The sequence below is a fragment of the Sylvia atricapilla genome, chromosome 22 (genome assembly GCF_009819655.1).
Source record: "Sylvia atricapilla isolate bSylAtr1 chromosome 22, bSylAtr1.pri, whole genome shotgun sequence".
Lineage (NCBI taxonomy): Eukaryota > Metazoa > Chordata > Aves > Passeriformes > Sylviidae > Sylvia > Sylvia atricapilla.
Genome location: NC_089161.1, coordinates 3,414,874 through 3,432,560, shown reverse-complemented (window position 1 = coordinate 3,432,560; position 17,687 = coordinate 3,414,874). Strand labels below are relative to the sequence as shown.

General features: G+C 61.6%; 1 protein-coding gene across 8 annotated transcripts; it reads right to left on the bottom strand.

Moving 5' to 3' along the window:
* Positions 1-503: 503 nt before the first annotated feature.
* Positions 504-17,002, bottom strand: KCNAB2 (potassium voltage-gated channel subfamily A regulatory beta subunit 2). Of its 8 annotated transcripts, XM_066334242.1 has the most exons (17): positions 16,792-17,002; positions 13,581-13,699; positions 13,164-13,205; positions 5,252-5,295; positions 4,845-4,882; positions 4,577-4,656; positions 4,102-4,146; positions 3,897-3,941; positions 3,770-3,813; positions 3,534-3,620; positions 3,206-3,250; positions 2,297-2,382; positions 1,960-2,080; positions 1,733-1,827; positions 1,429-1,549; positions 1,250-1,338; positions 504-941 (listed from the first exon to the last, which is right to left on the bottom strand). In XM_066334242.1, the coding sequence occupies exons 2-17, from the start codon at positions 13,655-13,657 to the stop codon at positions 852-854; spliced, it is 1,149 nt and encodes a 382-aa protein (XP_066190339.1). In that variant the 5' UTR covers positions 13,658-13,699; positions 16,792-17,002; the 3' UTR covers positions 504-851. The 8 variants fall into 8 exon arrangements, with proteins under 8 accessions (XP_066190339.1, XP_066190340.1, XP_066190341.1 ...); XM_066334243.1 differs by lacking the exon at positions 13,164-13,205 and having other exon boundaries at positions 16,792-17,000; XM_066334244.1 differs by lacking the exon at positions 3,206-3,250 and having other exon boundaries at positions 16,792-16,984.
* Between the last annotated feature and the right edge of the window lie 685 nt (positions 17,003-17,687).

The window sequence follows — 17,687 nt, the reverse complement described above, 5'->3', positions numbered from 1 at the left end:
TATTGATCTCTCTGAGACTGATGTCAGGGATAGAGGTGGAGGTAGAGCTACACCTGTATCTACATCTGTCCATGTATGACTCTGTGTGTGTTTGTGTCTGTAGACAGCCCTGTAATGGGTGTATGTGGGTGTATGTGTAGAGGCTTTCAATAGCTTTGTGCAGATACAGCTGAAGGCGTGTGTGGGCTGCGTTCACCTCCACAGCTGCTGTCTGCAAATCCACACGTCTGGACGTCCCTGCATGTCTGTATGTCCCCGTGTCTCCGCGTGTGTCCATGCACACAGACACTTGCACACTTGCCCACACACACTCCCCCAGCCCAGCCTCTCCCCGCAGCAGAGCCCTGCCCTGCGCTCAGCCGGAGCACCCCAGTCTCTTCCCGCAGAGAACTCCCTCCCTGTCACCATCCCACACACCCCGCTCCCCGGGAGCAGGCGCTCGGTGCCGGTGCCGTGCTGGTGATGCCGGCGGCGCAGGGCAGAGGCGAGGGCCGGGCGCAGGCTGGGGAACAGCTTCGTGTTGTCGGCCTCGTGGGCGTACAGCACCCGCGTGCGCCCCGCGCCCGCAGCCTCCAGCAACGCGGAGGCAGGAGCCACGCATGCAACGGGTGCCCGCGGCGGCTGCGGCTGCGGCAGGGCGGCCGGGCAGCTCGGGGCTCGCCTCCCGCCGGCTGTCCCTGCGCCGCAGAGCCGGGCCGGGCGGCTGCAGTGCCATGTCCGGGGCGGCGCGGGCGGGAGCGCTGGCTCTCGGCGCTCGCGGTGCAATCCACACTCTCCACTTTGCTCCAACGAAGCGTAAGCAAGCGAACGGGCGGCGAGGGCTGCGCGGCGGGCGGCGTGCTCGGGCGCGCTTAGGATCTGTAGTCCTTCTTGCTGTATGGTTTGTTGCCCAGGATGCTATCGATCTCGTGGACGATGGAAGACGACAGCTTTGGAAGGACCTGCGGGGGATGGGGGCGACGCTGGGAGTTGGGATTGTGACCCTGGTGAGCGCGGGAGGATGCTCACCGCCTCCACCCCACCACGTTCGTGCCACAAGCCCCAGCTTGCCGGCTGGGTGACCCAGTTAGGGAGAGCCTGAGTCAGGCCCGACCCTGCCCCCTCAGCCCAGCAAAGCCTCGGCTCTGCTTCTCGCCTTCATGACAAGCAAAACCTGTCATGGAGCCGCGTTTGCAACCCTCTTTCCCCGCACAGTGCAGCACAGCAATGAGTGCTGTGGGCTAAAGTTGCTCCTGCTGGGAGCACTGACCTGTATTGCTCCAATATTCTCCATCAGCTGGTCGGCGTTGGAGGCCCCCAGTAAGACGGAGCTGACGCCCTCATTGCGCAGGCACCAGGCTGGGACAGGAGGGAAAACAGAGCTTGAGCACAGCCCAGATAGCCCTGGTGTCACCCCCAGCTGTCACCCACTGTCCCCCATCCTCTTACCGATGGCGAGCTGGGGCAGGGTGCAGCCCAGGCGCTCAGCAATGGCCTGCAGCTCCTTCAGCTTTGCCTGCTGCCGCCGGCCCTCTTCACTCAGGATCTTGTCCTTCAGCCACTGGTATCCCTGGGGAGCGGGAAGGGGTGTTGTGTAGGATCAGGGCGCACCTTGCACAGGCAGGGCATCCCCAAACTCCCTGGGTTGTGGTTCCTGGAGTTCCTGTTTCTGTAGGGACTTTGCAAGGCCTCTGGCCCTGCTCCCCCAGCCCTGTCCATCCCCGTGTGCCCTCCCAGCCCTGCTGCAGCTCACCTTCAGCGAGGCACGGGAGTAGGGGGGGATGCCCCCATCATACTTCCCCGAGACGATGCCACAGGCCAGTGGGGACCAGGTCATAGCTCCAACACCTGGGGACAGAGTAGAACAGGGGGATGATGCTGCTTCCAGCTCCCCCAGGGCCATGAAGCCTGGCCTCAGCAGCACTGGGCTTGGGGAGCACTGTGGTTTGGGGAGCTGGGGAAGAATACCCACTGTCATACCTATCTTGTGGAAGAGCTCAGGGAGCTGCACCTCCACCTTTTCCCGCTGGAACATGTGGTACTCGGCCTGCTCGCAGATCGGCGGAATCAGGTTGAACTGCCGGGCCACCGAGTACGCCTCCTGCAGAAGAGCCAGGACCCTCAGCGCCCTGCCGCTCCCCCCGAGCCCCCTGCTGAACCCCCCAGCCAAGTCCTGAGTGGCCGCCCCGAAAAATAATTAAGGCTTAAGTGCATCTGCACACGCTTGGCTCCCAACAGCTGCTGTCTAATTGAATCAATGTCAGCAGCATCGCTGGGGCTGCTCTGCTGCAGCCGCCCAGGTCCCCTGGGCCCCTACCATGATCTCCATGGAGCTCCAGCGCGAGGTCCCCCAGTACATGGCCATCCCCTGGTTGATGACATGGGTCATGGCTCGCACTGTCTCTGCCGGGAGGGAAGGAGAGAGTGGCAGGTGGGGTTTAGCAGGGGCTGCACTGGCAGAAGGGGGCTCGCACCGTGCTGATGGCTGGCGAGCATCCCACTGCCCAATGCTGTGGTGGGAGCTGGGTGGTGTCCAGGGGATGCTTTCAGAAGAGCAGGATGGGGACAGAGGAAGCAGCCACTCAGGATGTGCCAGAGACCATAGCCGAACCTGACATGCTCACACCGTGCCAGGCTCTCCCTGCATGGACAGCAGCCTGAGGCTTCTGCCAGTGGCCCCATGCCCTGTGGGGTTGCCAGCACTGGCACTGCTGCAGGGGGAGGGACTGATGCATTGCCCACACACGGAGACCCATGGAGGGAAGCCTGAAGCCTGTGTGAGTCACTCACGGGTCTTGGGGGGAGCCAGCCCTGAGCCGTGCAGGCTGGGGCCAAGCCAAGGTGTGCTCCTGCAGCCAAAGGCGGGCAGTGGGGAGGGCAAGGGGCACAAGGCTCGCCAGGCCAGCACTGGAGCACACACCCCAGCATGCTCATAGCTGCCCCAGCAGGGAGGGACCCTGCTGCAGACCCTGGCATGTGCCAAGGGCACCCCATGGCAGGACCCTGGGGGGTGGGAGCCTCTCTGCTTTTTGTCCTTTAAACTGCAGTACAGTCTGAAAGGCGAGGGGGGTGTCTGTGTTGTGCTGCCACTGCCTCTGCATCTCATGGCAGGGTTTGCTTGAGAGGGGGAACAAGGTTGGGGGATCACAGAGGAGTGGGGGCTCTGTCCCAGGAAACACCGCTGGGACAGGCAGCGGCTGGCGGGCAGAGTGCGGGCAGGGAGTACCTTCTACGATGAAAGTCCTGGACTTGGAGGAACTAAATGGGTCCCCTGGTGATAAAAGAGAGATTTAGAGAGAGTGGAGTCACTGCTGCTGGGATGGGCGCAGTGACCTGCCACTGCACTGCCAACCCACCCCACCGTGGCCCGAGAGGGTCCTGGCGCCGGGCAGGGGGCGGCAGAAGTGTGACTGTGGCACGGGCCGACCATGGTGGTGGAGGAGTGGATTCTGCTTGGGAGGGAAAATGCCCTTGAAACACAAGCCTGGCGCAAACCAACCATGACAGCGATGAAAGGCAGCAGGGAGGAGCACAGCACCTCAGTGCACACCTACCTTCCATCGGCGTGTTGGGGTCGGGGCGGTTGGCGAACACCACGTCCACGTACTCCAGCTGCAGCCGCTCCAGCGATGCCTTCAGACCTGCAGCGTGGATGGGGCTGTCAGGCGTGTGCTGAGCCCCATGCTGCCAGCATGTGAAGCACACATGCCTGGCATGGCATGTGCCAGTGAGGCACAGCCTGGCACTGGGGCCAGCAGCACTTGGTGAGCACCCTCATTCCTACTCCTACCTTCTATAATGTGTTTTCGGGACAGGCCCCTCTCTGTCTCGGCCCTGGAAAAGGAAGGGTGGGTGAGAGCCTGGGATGTGAGCCTGACCTGGGCCAGCTGCTCTGCTGGAGGGCAGGTGTTACCTACTTTCCTCCCCAGAAGATTTTGGTGGTGATGACCAGGCTGGACCGTCTGCAGGGAGAAAGAGAGAATCACTGGTGGTGGCACCTGCAAAGCCTTGTGCACCCTACCTGGGATGGCACACTCCTGCCCAAGAATGCTCTACCAGCTTTCCTCAGCCCATCGGGACTATGGCAATGGTTTTGCCAAATAGGGATGGCGTCTGGCTTACCTCCATCCTTTCTTCTTGATGATGTTTCCCAGCACCACCTCGGCCCTACAAGGGAAGGGGATATCAGCATTGGCACCTGGCCGCTGTGGCCATGGGGAGTGGTGGCAGCCAGCAGGGATGGCCCAAGACCCTGAGAGAATAAGAGGCAAATGCAGTGGCTGTGGGGACACTGTTTGCCCCTTGGCTGCAGCATCCAGAGCTGAACTTCTCCCAGTGCATGAGCTTGCTAATTTTAAGTGAATAAATAGGCACGTGCCAATGCCCTGGGCCAGTATGCCCTGGGAGGGTGCATGGCCACACCTGCATGATACAGGCCACCACGGGAAGCATGGGACTGCTAGAACCACAACGCCCCCCATGAACAAGAGCTCAGAGCCCCGTACTGGAAGCTGCTTTGCAGCTGGCAAACCGGGGAGATTCCCAGTGCCACTGTGATTTGGTGGGAGTCAGGGTGATGCCAAAGCAGGGTACCTACTTGCCAGCAGCGTAGACTTCTGCCGTGTCGAAGAGATTAATGCCGTTGTCATAAGCTAAAGTCATCAGCTGCTCTGCCATCTGCGAGGAGAGAGCGGGGTCGGTGAAGGGGGTGGCCGAGAGCCGGCACGCGGGCGCGTGCGCAGAGCGCTGGTGAGCTCCGGAGTGTCGCATGCACCCAGGCCACAGCCACGGCTGTGCTGGCCCCATCCCCTCCCACTCACCAAGGAAAGGCTGGGGAGGGGCTGAGTGAAGGGGTGCAGCCTTACCTCATCTGTGATCTGCCCTCCGAAAGTCACCCATGTTCCTGCAGGGGAGAGAGAGGTGTGCGCATGGTGAGTGTAGTGTAGCAATGAGTGACACCCCCTCAAGCCCCCAGCCACCCACCCTGGGTCCCTCAGCACAGCCCCGGCACGTGGTGGCCACAGCTGGCCCTGCCGCGTGCACTGTGGTGCTCCCAGCATGGCCCAGTCGCTTCCTATCGCGTCAGAAAAAGAGAAAATAATTTGACAATTTCTGGGCCGTGACTCAAAACAGCCGCAGGGCTGAGGAAAACCCTTTCCTTCCCTTTGCAAACATTGCTGGGGCAAGTGACTGCTGCCCTGGCCAGGGAGTGCCGGCAGCTGCTGTGGAACTGAGGGGATGCCGAGGGGCTGTGGCAAACCCTGGCACTTACCCAGACCCAGGCAGGACACACGCAGCCCAGACTTCCCGAGGTTCCTGGAAGACAGAGATCATTAGGAAAGGTGCCAGAAAGCCCCAAAACGCTGTCTCATGCATCTTGCATGCCACCAAACACACCGGGCATGAGGTCTGGGAAGTGTGGTGGTGGCCCCTGGTCCCCATCCTCACCTGGGATGGTTCCACAATGAGAGTCCCTTCTCAACTGATTAACAAGCTATCCCAGGCTGGGCATCCCACAGCTTGGTAGTGGCACTGCCTGCACCTGCGCAGTGATGCCATGCCCAGCAGGGCTATTGGGAGAGCAGTGACCTCGTTAAAGCAGCTCCCTGTGATGAGGCTGGGGTGTCTGGCCGCCCTAAGAGTGTCACTGGCACTGGGAAATGAGACTGGAGGAAGAGGAGACTGGATGCTGGTGGTCAGGACTGAAGCATCTCATACATGGCATGAGTTGTGCCTGTTCTCTGCACTGCACAGAGAAGCACAGGGCTTGCACCAGGTGAGGGTGCTTGGGAGTGGAGCAACATCCTGGAGAAATGGAGCACCCCAGAAAATCCGACCGGCACAAGGAACTGGAGAACAGCTTTCGGGAAGGGGGCCAGGCTGGCAGACGCCTTCGCCGTGGTGATGGAGAGCCAGTTACTTGTTAAAAATGACAAAGGCTCAAGAAATGAGCGTTAAAATAAATAAAGTGTAGGTGAGCCGCGGCAGCTCGCCCGCGCGGGTGTCGCATAGCAACCGGAGGCACCGCCACCGCCGGCACCGCCGACACGGGCACCGGCAGCTGGGCAGGGAGTGGCTGCGGGCCGGCCACGGGCGACCGTGGGCTGCACCGAGTCAGGGCAGCATCCCTCTGTGCTGCCATGTCATTGCCCAGCATCTGGAGACACCGGCACGCCCCCTGTCCCGTGGTGTTTGTAGAGCATTTTGCGGTGGGCAAAGGTCATGGCCGTGGGCCAACGGTGGCTTAAGGCCCCATGATGGAGTGTTGCCATGTGGAGTGAGTGGAGAGCACCTGCCTCATCCTGGACATTCCAACAGCATTGCTGGGGTTCCCCTGGGCAGGTGGCCATCGCTGCTCCCGGCTTCCCAGCCGAGAGTGTGTTGACAGGCTGCCCAATAAAGATACTGGCAGACCTTGGGAAGGCCAAATGCTTCCTCACACTGTGCGACATGGCCTTCCTATCCCATCCACTTGCTTGGAGCATCCCCCTGTGCCACTATCCTTCCAGCAGCTACCAGCGGGGACTCCTGAGCTGATCACCCATTGCCTGGAAGAGGGTGTTACTGGTATGCTCCTCCTCTGGATGAGGACATGACCGTGGGGCAGGACCACTGAGCCCTAAGGATGCCACCGCACAATTTCCCTGTACTGCTGTTACCACTGCAAGGGTTTGGTGTTTGAGAGCTGGACGGAACTGGACCAGCCCCCTCCCCAGTGCCTGGGTAAGGGATTTGGCTGATTTGGACAACACTGGTGGGTGATGACCAGGCTCACCCCAGCGCTCTGCTGGCCTGACACACTTTGTTGCCTAATGCACATCTGGGCTGCAGTGGAGGCACGCGGCCGCTGGCAGCTGGACCATGGCGTGCAGGCTGATCTGGGGGGGGCCCTACCCTGACCTGGGGTCCATGCTCATCTGGGTGCATGCCCGGGTGCACACTCAGCCTCAATGGGGGAAGCCCTCAGTGCTCTGCCCCAGAGCCAGGACATGGGGTGTGTGAGCCCTGTGGGCGCTGGCCGGAGGAGCCCCACATGCACACACTACCCCGTTTCCAGAACCACCGTGGGCAGCCAGAGCCGCTTATGGCTCAGCACTCGCTTCTCAGGGCACCGAGTCTCCGGCAGCCCCGAAAGGATAAGGATGCTATGGCAGCCCGGATTAACGCTACCGTGATTCCCAGACCCCCCCGGCTCGGCAGCCAGCCCGGCTTGGCAGATACTGAGGATGCTACTAATCCTACCCTGAATTTTAGGGTCCCTTCTTTTCCCCATCCTGAACATTTTACGCGCGGCTGGATCAAAGCTGCCCTGAGGGGACAGGAGCAAACAGCAAGGAAGCGCACGGAGGCGCACGGTCAGCACTTTTAGCGACGAGAAACCGACAGAGCTGGACGCGAACCGGAGATAAGGGGAGTGCGGCGCCCCTGGCCCCCAGTACCCCCTTCGCCGCCCCGATCGCAGTGAGGAACAGGGAAAGCCCGAGGAGTGCCCGCTTCCTACCGGTATTTCATCCCCGGCTGCTTGACGCTGGAGTCGCTGGAGGAAGGGGCATTCTGCACCGAGAGCTGCCCCAGGCTGCGGGCCACCATGGCCACCGCGCGGAACTTGCCGCGGGTGCCGAGGCTGGGGCTGCCGGCATTCTGTCGGTTCAGCCGGTCCTCCGCGCTCCGGCTCTTGATGCTGTGCTCGGAGCACACAAAGGAGACCTGCATGCTGCTCCGGCGGGCAGCAGCGCCAGCTGCCTAAATTTAGCCGGCGCCCCGGGCGAGGCGGGGAGCTCCTCCCGCGCGCCGCCAACGTGACGGCGGGGGGCTGCGAGGCGGCGGGCGCGGAGCGCTCCCGTCAGCCCTCCTGCCCTCAATATTTGATGAGCTCAGGAAGCGAGCGAGCGGCACACGCGGGCAGGTGGGGGCAGGAGGGGCACAGCCGCTGCCCGGTACCCTCCGGAGTGGCCCTGGCGGGGCAGGAATCCCCTGCGCCCTGCTGGGCATCCCCCCCGCGGGTACGGCTTTGCTGGCACAGCCCCGGTTTGGAGCACAGCAAGAGGCTGCGGAGTGAAGAGGTCCTTCCTTGCCTCCCTCCGGCCACGCGCAGCAGCAGATTCCTCTGCACGAGTCCGAAACCGAGCCCTCTGGCAGCAACGCGTGTGCATCGCCTACCCCGCGGCCGGGCGACAGCGCAGGTGGCGGCGGTGCCGATGGCTCTCCCGCGGCAGTGCTCAGCTGTTTGCCGAAGTTGTCACCCTCGGGGCCGGAGCCCCAGCCGCACATTCTCCCTATTTTTCCCAGCGCAAGCGAAGTCGAATGAGGTGAATTCCAGCCTAGCACCTCCTGCCGAAGCAGGGACACAAGTCAAGGCACTACAGCACCGTCCTGCAGCCACGTGCCGGCTGCCAGCACCTGCCGTGCTCCTCAGGATGGAGCAAAATGCAGCGTCGGGGCATGCAGGAAATTATGCACATTTGCCCAAACCTAATGAAAAATCTTGTAATCTCCTCCGCTTCCCTCTCTCGCAAAGCTCCTTAGCTGGTAATCCTGCCAGCACCAGTGGCAGCACCAGCGCCAGCGCCGGTTCCACTGCGGGGGTGACCTGGCAGCACTTGTCAGCCCCTAGAGGATGAGAAACCCCACAAATTTTGGTGGCAGCGGGGACATGCCCAAAGAAGGAGCAGCTTTGGGGTGTCTGTGCCAGCTGCTCCCATCAATAAATAATGTCTCCATGAATATTAGATGGGCCCTTGCCACTGTGTAAATGTTATCGCGGTCATTGTGAGCGGAGGGGAACCTGACCCGCGGCGCAGCACGGCACGGCACAGTGCAGCACGGCAGGAGCCGGCAGAGCTGCCACCTCCCAGGGGCTTTGCTGCAGTAGAGGACAAAGGGCGCGCCTGTGTTTTCACCGGAGAACATTGTCCTCAGCCCTGGTGCCCCCCAAAGCCTGTTCTGGGTTACTGAGGGTCCTGAGCCCTACATCACATTGCTCCACCTGCAATGCCAGGGCAGAGTGGGGAGGGATGTGTTGGGCAGAGGAGCCTCATCCCTCTGAGGGGCTGTGGCCATGTCTCTAGTTGCCCACAGTGTCCTCCTGACAAGGACATTGGCTGAAACCCTGATACACCTTGCACCAGGACCCACATGCAAAATTAATGATGTACCCGCTCTGTGATGCACACCCATCAGTCAGGAGGAGGCGCACACCCATCAGGCAGAGATGTATCCCCACCAGATGGAGATTTACACCCATCAGGTGGAGATGAACCCCTGTCAAGCGAAGATGTATCCTCCCAGTAAGGCAGAGATGTACCCGCATCAGATGGAGATTTACACCTCTGAGGCAGAAACAGCTCTTCAGCGGCTGTTTGCTCCAGGTGCCTAATCTTTTAAGCTCAGATGGTGTTTGCATCTGCAAATGCCCAAACAGCAAACAGGAATGTCAAGTGAGAAGCTCAAAAATCACCGAGTAGGAAAGTGCTAACGGCGCTGATCGGCTGCCACCTCTCCGGCGCAGGCCGTGCCAAGGGCTCCGGCTCCTCCCAGCCTCGGCGCAGCACAGGGAAGCTGAGGTGAGCTTAAGTGAGAGCCGTTCTCCTGACGAGGTGTCAAACCAGCACCAAGCAGCGTCCCGTGTCATCCCCTCACCTCGGCCCTTGCCGCCCTCGCGGCACTGCCTTACCTGTACTTCATGCCAGTGGCGTGGGCGGTACTGTCGGCCAGGGAGAGCCCGTGCATCCGCAGGAACTCCTCCAGAGTCTTCACCCTTGCCGCTGCCCGCACATCCCGCAGCCGCCGCAGCTCCAGCCCGTCGGCCGCCCGGGGGGCTGGGGGCAGCCCCCACTCGGGGCTGGGCCGGCTAGCCACGCTGCGCAGGCTCTCACTGTAGGTCATGGAGAGCATCCTGCCACCCGAGCGTGGGCTCTGCTGGCCAGCCGCACCGCCAAACACTCTGTGGTGCTATGGAGAGAGCTGGGAAAGCACAACATGGCTCCCTTGCCGTTCGGGGCATTGCCGTGCCGGAGTGGTGGCACCCACCTGTGTCAGGGCATGTGAGGACCCTAGCAAAGCCAGTCTCTTCAGCGGAGCAAAGCCTTGGCGTGGGAGCTGAAGCATAACAGGAGAAGCAGCAGGACAGGGATGCGGCACAGTCTGTGTCTGAGGTTGCAGTGGTGCCTGCCACAGCTGCCCCAAGCCACGATGCAGCAGTGTGGGCCGTGGCCCAGCTGTGCTGGCTCCCAGCTTGCACTGTCTGGGCTGCACTGGTTTGCGTCCCTGCAAGGGACACAGCGGGTCCCAGGAGCTGGCCAAGGCATGGTGAACAGCGGCACAAGTACTGCCGGTGAGAATCTGGCACCGTGTGCCAGTGGGCAAGGCGAATCGGGATGGGAAAGGGATCCCCATGGGGCTCCTTGGGAAGGGTGGACATCGGCAGAGGGTCTGTGGGCACTGGGTGCTCACTGTGCCTGCGTCACGCTGCCGCAATGTGCGCCACCAGCCAACACCTTCCCCACCACCGCGGCAGCGACCTCCCAGCCGGTGTGGCTGCTGAAAATAGCCTGCCGCAGGGTGGGCTCCTCACACACCCCAGTCCTTGCTGTCTCTGTGACTGGGACCTCACTGGCAGTGGCACTGGCATCGATTTCTGTGCCTCTCTCTGCAACTTCTCTTATTTTCAGTGTCTGCAGGGTGCAGGGACTGGGGCCAAAACTGGTGTTGGTGCCGGAGTGGCCACTGGCAATGCACTGTGACAGATCTACACCAGGCATCAGGCTCCAGCCAGACTCCCAGTGGTGGTTTTTTCTTTCCCTGTGAAGCTCAAGTTGACAGCTGCAGGAGCCAAAAGATAAGTGCTCTCTGCCATTGAGATGTGACCTCCAGAGGAAAGGAGAATGAAACCCAGCGGAGATGGAGTTGCAGCTGGCAAAGTATGACCAAAACCCTGGGGATTTCCTTTGACATCCGGTGCTGCCAGAGACCACTCTGTGATCATCCTGCTCTGTAGCAAGGTCTTGGGAAAGCCAGGAGACATGGAAAAGAAGCCTATCCCTCTGTCGTGGCAAAGCCAAATCAAATCCTGGTTGTGAGCCTCTTCCTGCCACACCTCAAAGCAGGAGACTGGTCCTGGTGCCTCCAGCACCAGCCCCTCTCCACGGCTGGTAGCTTTAATTAGGGCAGTACCAGTGGGTCCTGCTGGGTACAGGCACTGGTGGGATCTCCTTGCCCTAATAGGATCCCTCACCTGACAGAAGCAAGGAGAAACATGAGCTGGCTGCACCGCTGCTCTACAGCAGTGAAATGGCTGCAGGAAGCAGAGCTGGAGGTTTGATCTGGGCTGTTATGAGGAATGAGGTGGGAATCCACCGGCAGCCCTATCTTGACAATTCCCTGGTTTTTGGCAGAACAGAACGGGCTGGCCGAGACAGCATGGAGGTGGTGGGTGCATTCATGGCCATTCGATAGCAGAAATCCCAGTGCTCCTGGGATGAGTGGCAGCAGGGCTGCAGGATCTGCCAAGGATAAGCGGGAGAGGCTGTTTTGCGAGGAAGGAGCAGGGATGGGGACAGAGTGCAGGCTCTGCGGGATAACAGCACTGTTAGCAGGGGCACAACAAGTGTGTAACAGGCAAGGCAGGTGCCGGGAGAGATGTCTGGCCAGCCTGGCTTGCCAAGCTGGGAAATTAGCAGCCACCAGCCTGCCTAAAGCCAAGAAGACCCCAAACTCCGAAAGAAAACCACCCAAAGCCTTCAAATCCCAAGTCACCTTGCACGGAAAATCTTCCCTGCTGCCTGCAGCGGCTGCCCCATGGCGGTGCCCGTCCCCGCTCATCGCCCACCATGCCCAGCCCCACTCGCCGCCCGCGCTGCCGGCCTCGACTCACCGCGCTGGGGAAGCTGCTCAGCAGCAGCGCAGCTCTGAGTGGCTGGGCTGCCCTGGGGCAGATATAAGAGCCTCGGTGGCTGCGTTGTTTTGCATTAGGGGAGTGTCAGAGCTTGGCGTTCAAAGCACTTGGCGGCTGCGCCGGGCCCCCAGCGCCCGGTTTCTCACTGCGCTCCATTAGCCCTATTAGGGGATTTTCTTCCTTTCGAAGAGGAGTTAAATTATTCATGGCGCCTCACTAAAAGCCCGGGGATGTGCCGCTGCTTTATCAACGCTGGCACCGCCGCCCCTCGCCCTGCAGTGACAGGTCCCCCGTCACCAGCACACAGAGCGGTGGGGACAGCTGGACGCTGGGGCCATCAGGGAGCGGAGATGGTGCCTTGTGGCAGACACAGCCCTCCTGCGGTCCCCGCGGCAGTGGCAGGACGGAAAGGCAGCCTCCCCCAGGAGGGAGCCCCGAAACGGAACCGGGTGATGAACACAGGTGGCTGCTGCCTGAAGGAAGCCCACGAACAAGCTCCTGCCTCTTGGCCTTGGGAGCCTTTTGCACTAGATGTGTCTGGTGGTTCAGGCCAGTTTGGCAGCCAAAACTTGCCCGTAGCTGAGGCTCAGCAGTGCTGGTGGCAGCACTGGGATGGACACTGTCAGTGCCACTGAGCCATCCCATTGCTGGCTGGCCTCCTCCTGTCATGTGTGGGATGGAGTGGGGGGGCCACGGTTCTGTCGAGGGGCAGCCCTGGTCCCCCACCCCACAGCAGCCAGGCCAGACCCAGCCCACACCATCGGGCTGCTGTGGCCCTGGGCGCGCTGAAGCAGCTGCTGGCAGAGTGTGTGGGGAAGTGCCGCCCTCACTTCAGACGGTAAAAGGTTGATGGGGGCGATTGTTGCCTCCTGTACCACTTAATGAGACTGTTCCTAATAGCAGCAGCCGTGGAGCAGCTGGCTGGTTTCCCAGAGCTGCTCTTGGGAAAAGCCAGGGGCTTCTCCAGGCACAGCACTGGCATGGGACGCTCCCCACAAACTGAGCTGAGCCCCACACCCCACAGTGGCTGCTCCCCACAGCCATATGGCCACACTCCGCTGCTTGGACAGGCTGTACCATCCTCCTCACCCAGCCACACCCCAGCTCCCCACACCGCGCTTCCAAAACCACGAGCAGGTGACGAGGCAGTGCCACACCTGTGATGCCCATCCCACACAGAGGGACCCTGGCACACCGAGCAGGGCAGTGCTGTGCCAGCATTATCTGGGCATGGGCAGGGGCCGTAGCCACTTGGTGGGGGGATTTTGGGGAGGGGGAAGGGCCTGGTTACCTGTAGAACTGGAGCTGGCGCTTGGGGCTCCCGTATCTCGCGCTTCCGACAGCAAAGGGGAGAGAGAAGAAAGATGCCACAAACCCCGTTAGAAAGGAGGAGCGGGAGGGGGTGGCAGAGTCAGTGGCTGTGGGAAGGGTCAGTGGCACCCACCCATGTCACATCACAGTGGACACTGCAGCAGGAACTGGCACGATCCTGAGAGTGCCCCCTTATGCCCGTAACAGGCACCAGCACCCCAAAATGCTGCTGCTGCTGCTACTGTGCAGGGATTGCGTGCTGGAAGCTTTTGCACGAAGCTTGTCGGGGCAGTTTAGGAGTATCACGGCAGTTTCAGGGGGCGTGGTGGTTCTGGGCTGCCACAGGCTTGGGTTTGAAGCCCCAGAGAGTCCCCCCAGCACTGCCCTGCACCCTTACCTGTAAATCATCCCTGGGGAGCCTGTCTGCCGCAGCGAGAGTCGCGCTGGGGAGTCAGTGGTGGATTCGGGATACATGGAGCCAGCCTGGGCTCCCCGGAGCCGCTCGCCGCCTCACCCCTGCCACAGGGGAAGAGGAAAAGAGGAAGAAATGAATTTTTTTGGGGCACGCGCATGACGGTGCTTCCTGTTGCAGGAGATCTCGAGCCGGATGGGCACATGGCATTGGCAGCGGCGTTGGGCACAGCAGCTCGGCCAGCCTCAGACCCTGGGACTCACACCCTGACCCACTGATCCCAAAACCATCTTGCCCCAGCCCTGTTCCTTTGACTTCTCAGCTTGGCTGCTCTCTCCAAACTTCTGGGCATCACGAGATCTCAGGGAATGGTGAGGAAACATGAGCCTGAAAATTGAAACATTCTGAAAACCCTGAAGCTGTCCCCGAGGGTCCCTCTGAAAGGGACAGTCTAAGAGGAGGAAAACAGTCTGGCTTTTCCTGCAGCCCACATGTGACTCTGTGCACAGGGGTGAGGAGGCTCCGAGGGAAAGGAGAGCTCACCCCCAGGCACCCCTGGCCCTCCTTGTCCCTGTCCCCATGCCAGGGGCATCCAGCATGACTCCCTGGGAACTGTGCTCCTGCTCCTGCAACACTGTCAGCAGTTCCCAGTATCACAAAAAACAATGACACTTCCATACAGAACTGGGGCTGAGATTTAAATTTATCCCATCTTTCTTTAGGCCACTGAGATGCCATCTTTACACTGCAGATCACAAGCTGCTCTGTTTCCCAGATGGGGACTGAGAGATCTCCAGGCTCCCTCCTGGCTGCACTGAGCTCAGTGGGAGCATGGCCTTACACAGCGTGTGCTCATGTCCTGGCACGCATTTCACCTGCATCCTGGCACAGCATGCCTGCATCCTGCACCCCTCCCGCATTCTGGCACAGTATGCCTGCATCCTGCATCCCGGCACGGTGTGCCTGCATATTGCATCCTGCCTTCATCCCAGCAGGGCATGCTTGCATCCTGGATCCCTCCTGCATCCCAGCATAGTGTGCCAGCATCCAGCATCCCTCCTGCATCCTGCATCCCTCCGGCATCCCGGCCCGGCGTGCCTGCATCCCGGCGCAGCCCCTGCAGCCCACGCAGCCCAATGGCAGCAGCTGCGGCAGCCGAGTCCATCCCCGCGGAGCCGCCCACCCGCCCACCGCAGCTCCCGGCCGGGCTGCAGCCCCCGGTACAGATCCCCATCGCCCTCCTCCTGAGCGCTGCAGGAGTGCATCTCCTTTGGTCACAGCCGCGCTGGAGCCGGAGCCCAGGCAGCCTCAGCAAACCCGGGTTTATTTTCGAGCAGTCAGGAGGGAACCGTTCTCTCCTGAACCCGCAGCACTGACCTGAGCCTGGAGCAGGACCCTGCTGAGCCATACAACCAGGACCCGGCTGAGCCCCCCAAGCCCTTGTGACCCCCCGGCTTCTCCCGGGTGCTGCGAGCGTTGGCTCCGCAGCTCCTGCGGCCTCGCCAGCAGTGGGCAGCCGCCTGCAGCCCCGCCGGGTCAGCAGCAGCCACCGGCCGGGCACTGTCCTGCCCGTTCATGCCAGCTCAATGTCACTTCGTTAGCAGCAGCAAAACAAAGCTGAGGGAAGCTGGGGGAGCCTGCAGCGGGGGACAGCCGGACCCCCGTGTCCCAGCACAGCCGTGCAGCTCCTTTCTTGCACTGCCACAATGCCGGACTCCTGCACGGCTCAGGACTGGCTGATTCTGTTCGCCAGGGGGCTGTGGTGCCAGGTGCTCAGATCTCCACAATTTTCAGCACAAGCGGATGCCCCTTCCCTGTTGCCTCTCAGCAATGCTGAGGGGACCAAGTGAATGGCTGGTGAGTCTCTGGCAGTGCTAGAGGGACTTTGCTGGCAAGTACAGCTGGACCATGGGCACATGGGTCAGGGCTCTGCACCCTGAGGAGCCAAAGTGTCCCAGCCTTTGGGCCAATTCATCCCTCTGAGCTCTCTGAGCCAAAGGCACTGCCAGAAGTCCAATCCCCCCTGTGTCAGCAGCTTGGTGCTTCCCTGAGAGTGCTCCTGCACCTCCAGTTTCCTCATGGCACAACTCAGCTGTGAGTCTGCAACTGCGGGAGTTTTGGCAGTGGCCTGAGAGGGAAGAAAAGTGTTTTCTTCTGCAGGAGCCAGGTGAAGGACACTCTCATGATCTGTGTTCTCACCAAGGTCCATTCCTATCCCTGGCAGCACAAAGGGGTACAGGAGTGCAGGTGCTGCGACATGGATGGTTTATGGCTGGGAAGCCCCCAGGAGCTTGGCTGGCATGGGGAGGACTACATACTGCAGCCTGCCAGACATGCTGCCATCAGAGTACCAGCGGGTGAAACTGGACATGGAATTAATGTGAATGTAGGGACGAAACTGCTGCTTCTGGTGAGCCTGGTCCTCCAAGGGTGAGGCCCTGGGGCAGAGAGAGCTGAAGGACCCTTGGCCTGGGCACCCCGGCATCCTGCCCAGGTCAGGTGAGGGATGCAGGTAATGTCTCAGGGAGCATCTCCCCACGCCAGGTGCCTGTCCCCATATTACTCCCCTCTTTTCACTGTATTTGCAGCAAACTCCCCCCTCCACGCCACGGGGAAGGTGACTTTAGCTCAATGACTCACGCTGCCCTTCTCTGTCGCCTCGGCACCTCCTGCCACCTCCTGCCGTCACCTCTGCGCTCATGCCCCGTGCTGGTCCCGTGCCCCCCCTCCCCCGGCTGCACCGGCGCCGCAGGGATCCGCAGAGCAGCAGCCCTGCCCCTTCCTTTGGCCCGGGAGCCTCTGTTGCGGCGCAGCATCTCCCAGCCCACCGGGCCCCTCTGGACCGCTCGGGTGGGCTCCCGCGCCTTCCCCAGCCCATCATCACGACAACGCGGCAGGCGAGCGCTGGGGACTCAGCTGCGACACGTGAGGTCGCCCGTGACCGCCGAAGCGCCGGCACCGGCGCTGCTCCGCTGCCCGAGTCAATGACACAGCCCAAAAGCACACGCGGCGCGTCGGCCGCGATTATTCCGGTTTTGCCGTCACGTACAACCAGAGCCAAAAGTAACGGGGTCCATTCGGGCTGCCCGCGGGTACCCGGTGTGTGACACTGACGGTTCCCTGCTGCGCCGCAGCTGGCGGCCAGGCACGGCTGAGCCACGGCCGCGGCCCCGCCGGCGCCCAGCACCGCACCTACCTGTCTCCGGTGCTCGGACGGAGGGCGATGCGCGGTCGGGAGGCACAAGGCAATGAGTCAAACCCGGCTGGGCTGCGGGCTCCGCGGGTCTCGGGAAGCACAGCAGCTGCTACAGCCGGCGGCAAACGCAGCGGATGACGGTTCCTACCCCATTCCCGCTCTGTCCCCGGGAAAAGGCGTCTGCAGAGGGGGAAACCGAGCCCTCCGCGCCCCGGGATGCGACAGCACCCGAGGATGCTGCAGAGCCGTCCCTGCCGCTCTCACATCCTGACTCGGCAAGTTTGGCTCCGCCGGTGGCTGCAGCCGGCTCCCGATCCCGCCGGTGCCTTAACCGTGTCGGCGCCGCAGCCCGGCACCGGCAGCGCGTGGGCGAGCGAGCGGCTGCCACCAGCCGCCCCTGCGCAGCTCAGGCGGGGGAAGGCTCGTCCGGGGCCACGGGGAGCCTGGGCAGGAGCTGCATCATCGCTGCCTTAAATCGCGCCTTGTGTGTTTCTGTTAAAATAATCAGATACAGCGTCGGCAGTGATGCTGCGGGGCTGCCTCCAGCACCAGGGTCACCCGGCTGCCGCGTTCTGCCACTGGCCACCCATCCTCCTCACGCCCATCACGCCTTCTCAGTGCCTTGGGCTTTTTGGCTATCTTGGGCAAAAAAACCACCCCGGAGCGTGCCACCTCAGTAACTGGAGCAAGCTGGTCCCTGTGGCAGCACGACTCACTGATCCTGCAGTGATAACAACACCAGTGCAGCTGGATCTAACAGGAAAACTAGAGGCCAAGCCAGCAAAAAGGGGCCAGGGTTTGGGACAGGCTGCTCACGCAGTGGTGTGCTGGCAGCTATAAATTAGGAAAACCTGGTTCCCCTCCCTCAGCCGAGTCCTGTTCAGCTTCATGGCAGC

What these genes read in the sequence shown, in the direction of transcription:
- KCNAB2 (XM_066334238.1), bottom strand. Translation starts at nt 9,873, where the DNA reads ATGCTCTCCATGACCTACAGTGAGAGCCTGCGCAGCGTGGCTAGCCGG. An exon ending in ATCAAGAAGAAAGGATGGAG is followed by an intron (nt 3,942 to 4,101) that starts GTAAGCCAGACG and finishes TTCTCCCTGCAG; the next exon opens with ACGGTCCAGCCTGGTCATCA. An exon ending in CCGAAAACACATTATAGAAG is followed by an intron (nt 3,621 to 3,769) that starts GTAGGAGTAGGA and finishes TCCACGCTGCAG; the next exon opens with GTCTGAAGGCATCGCTGGAG.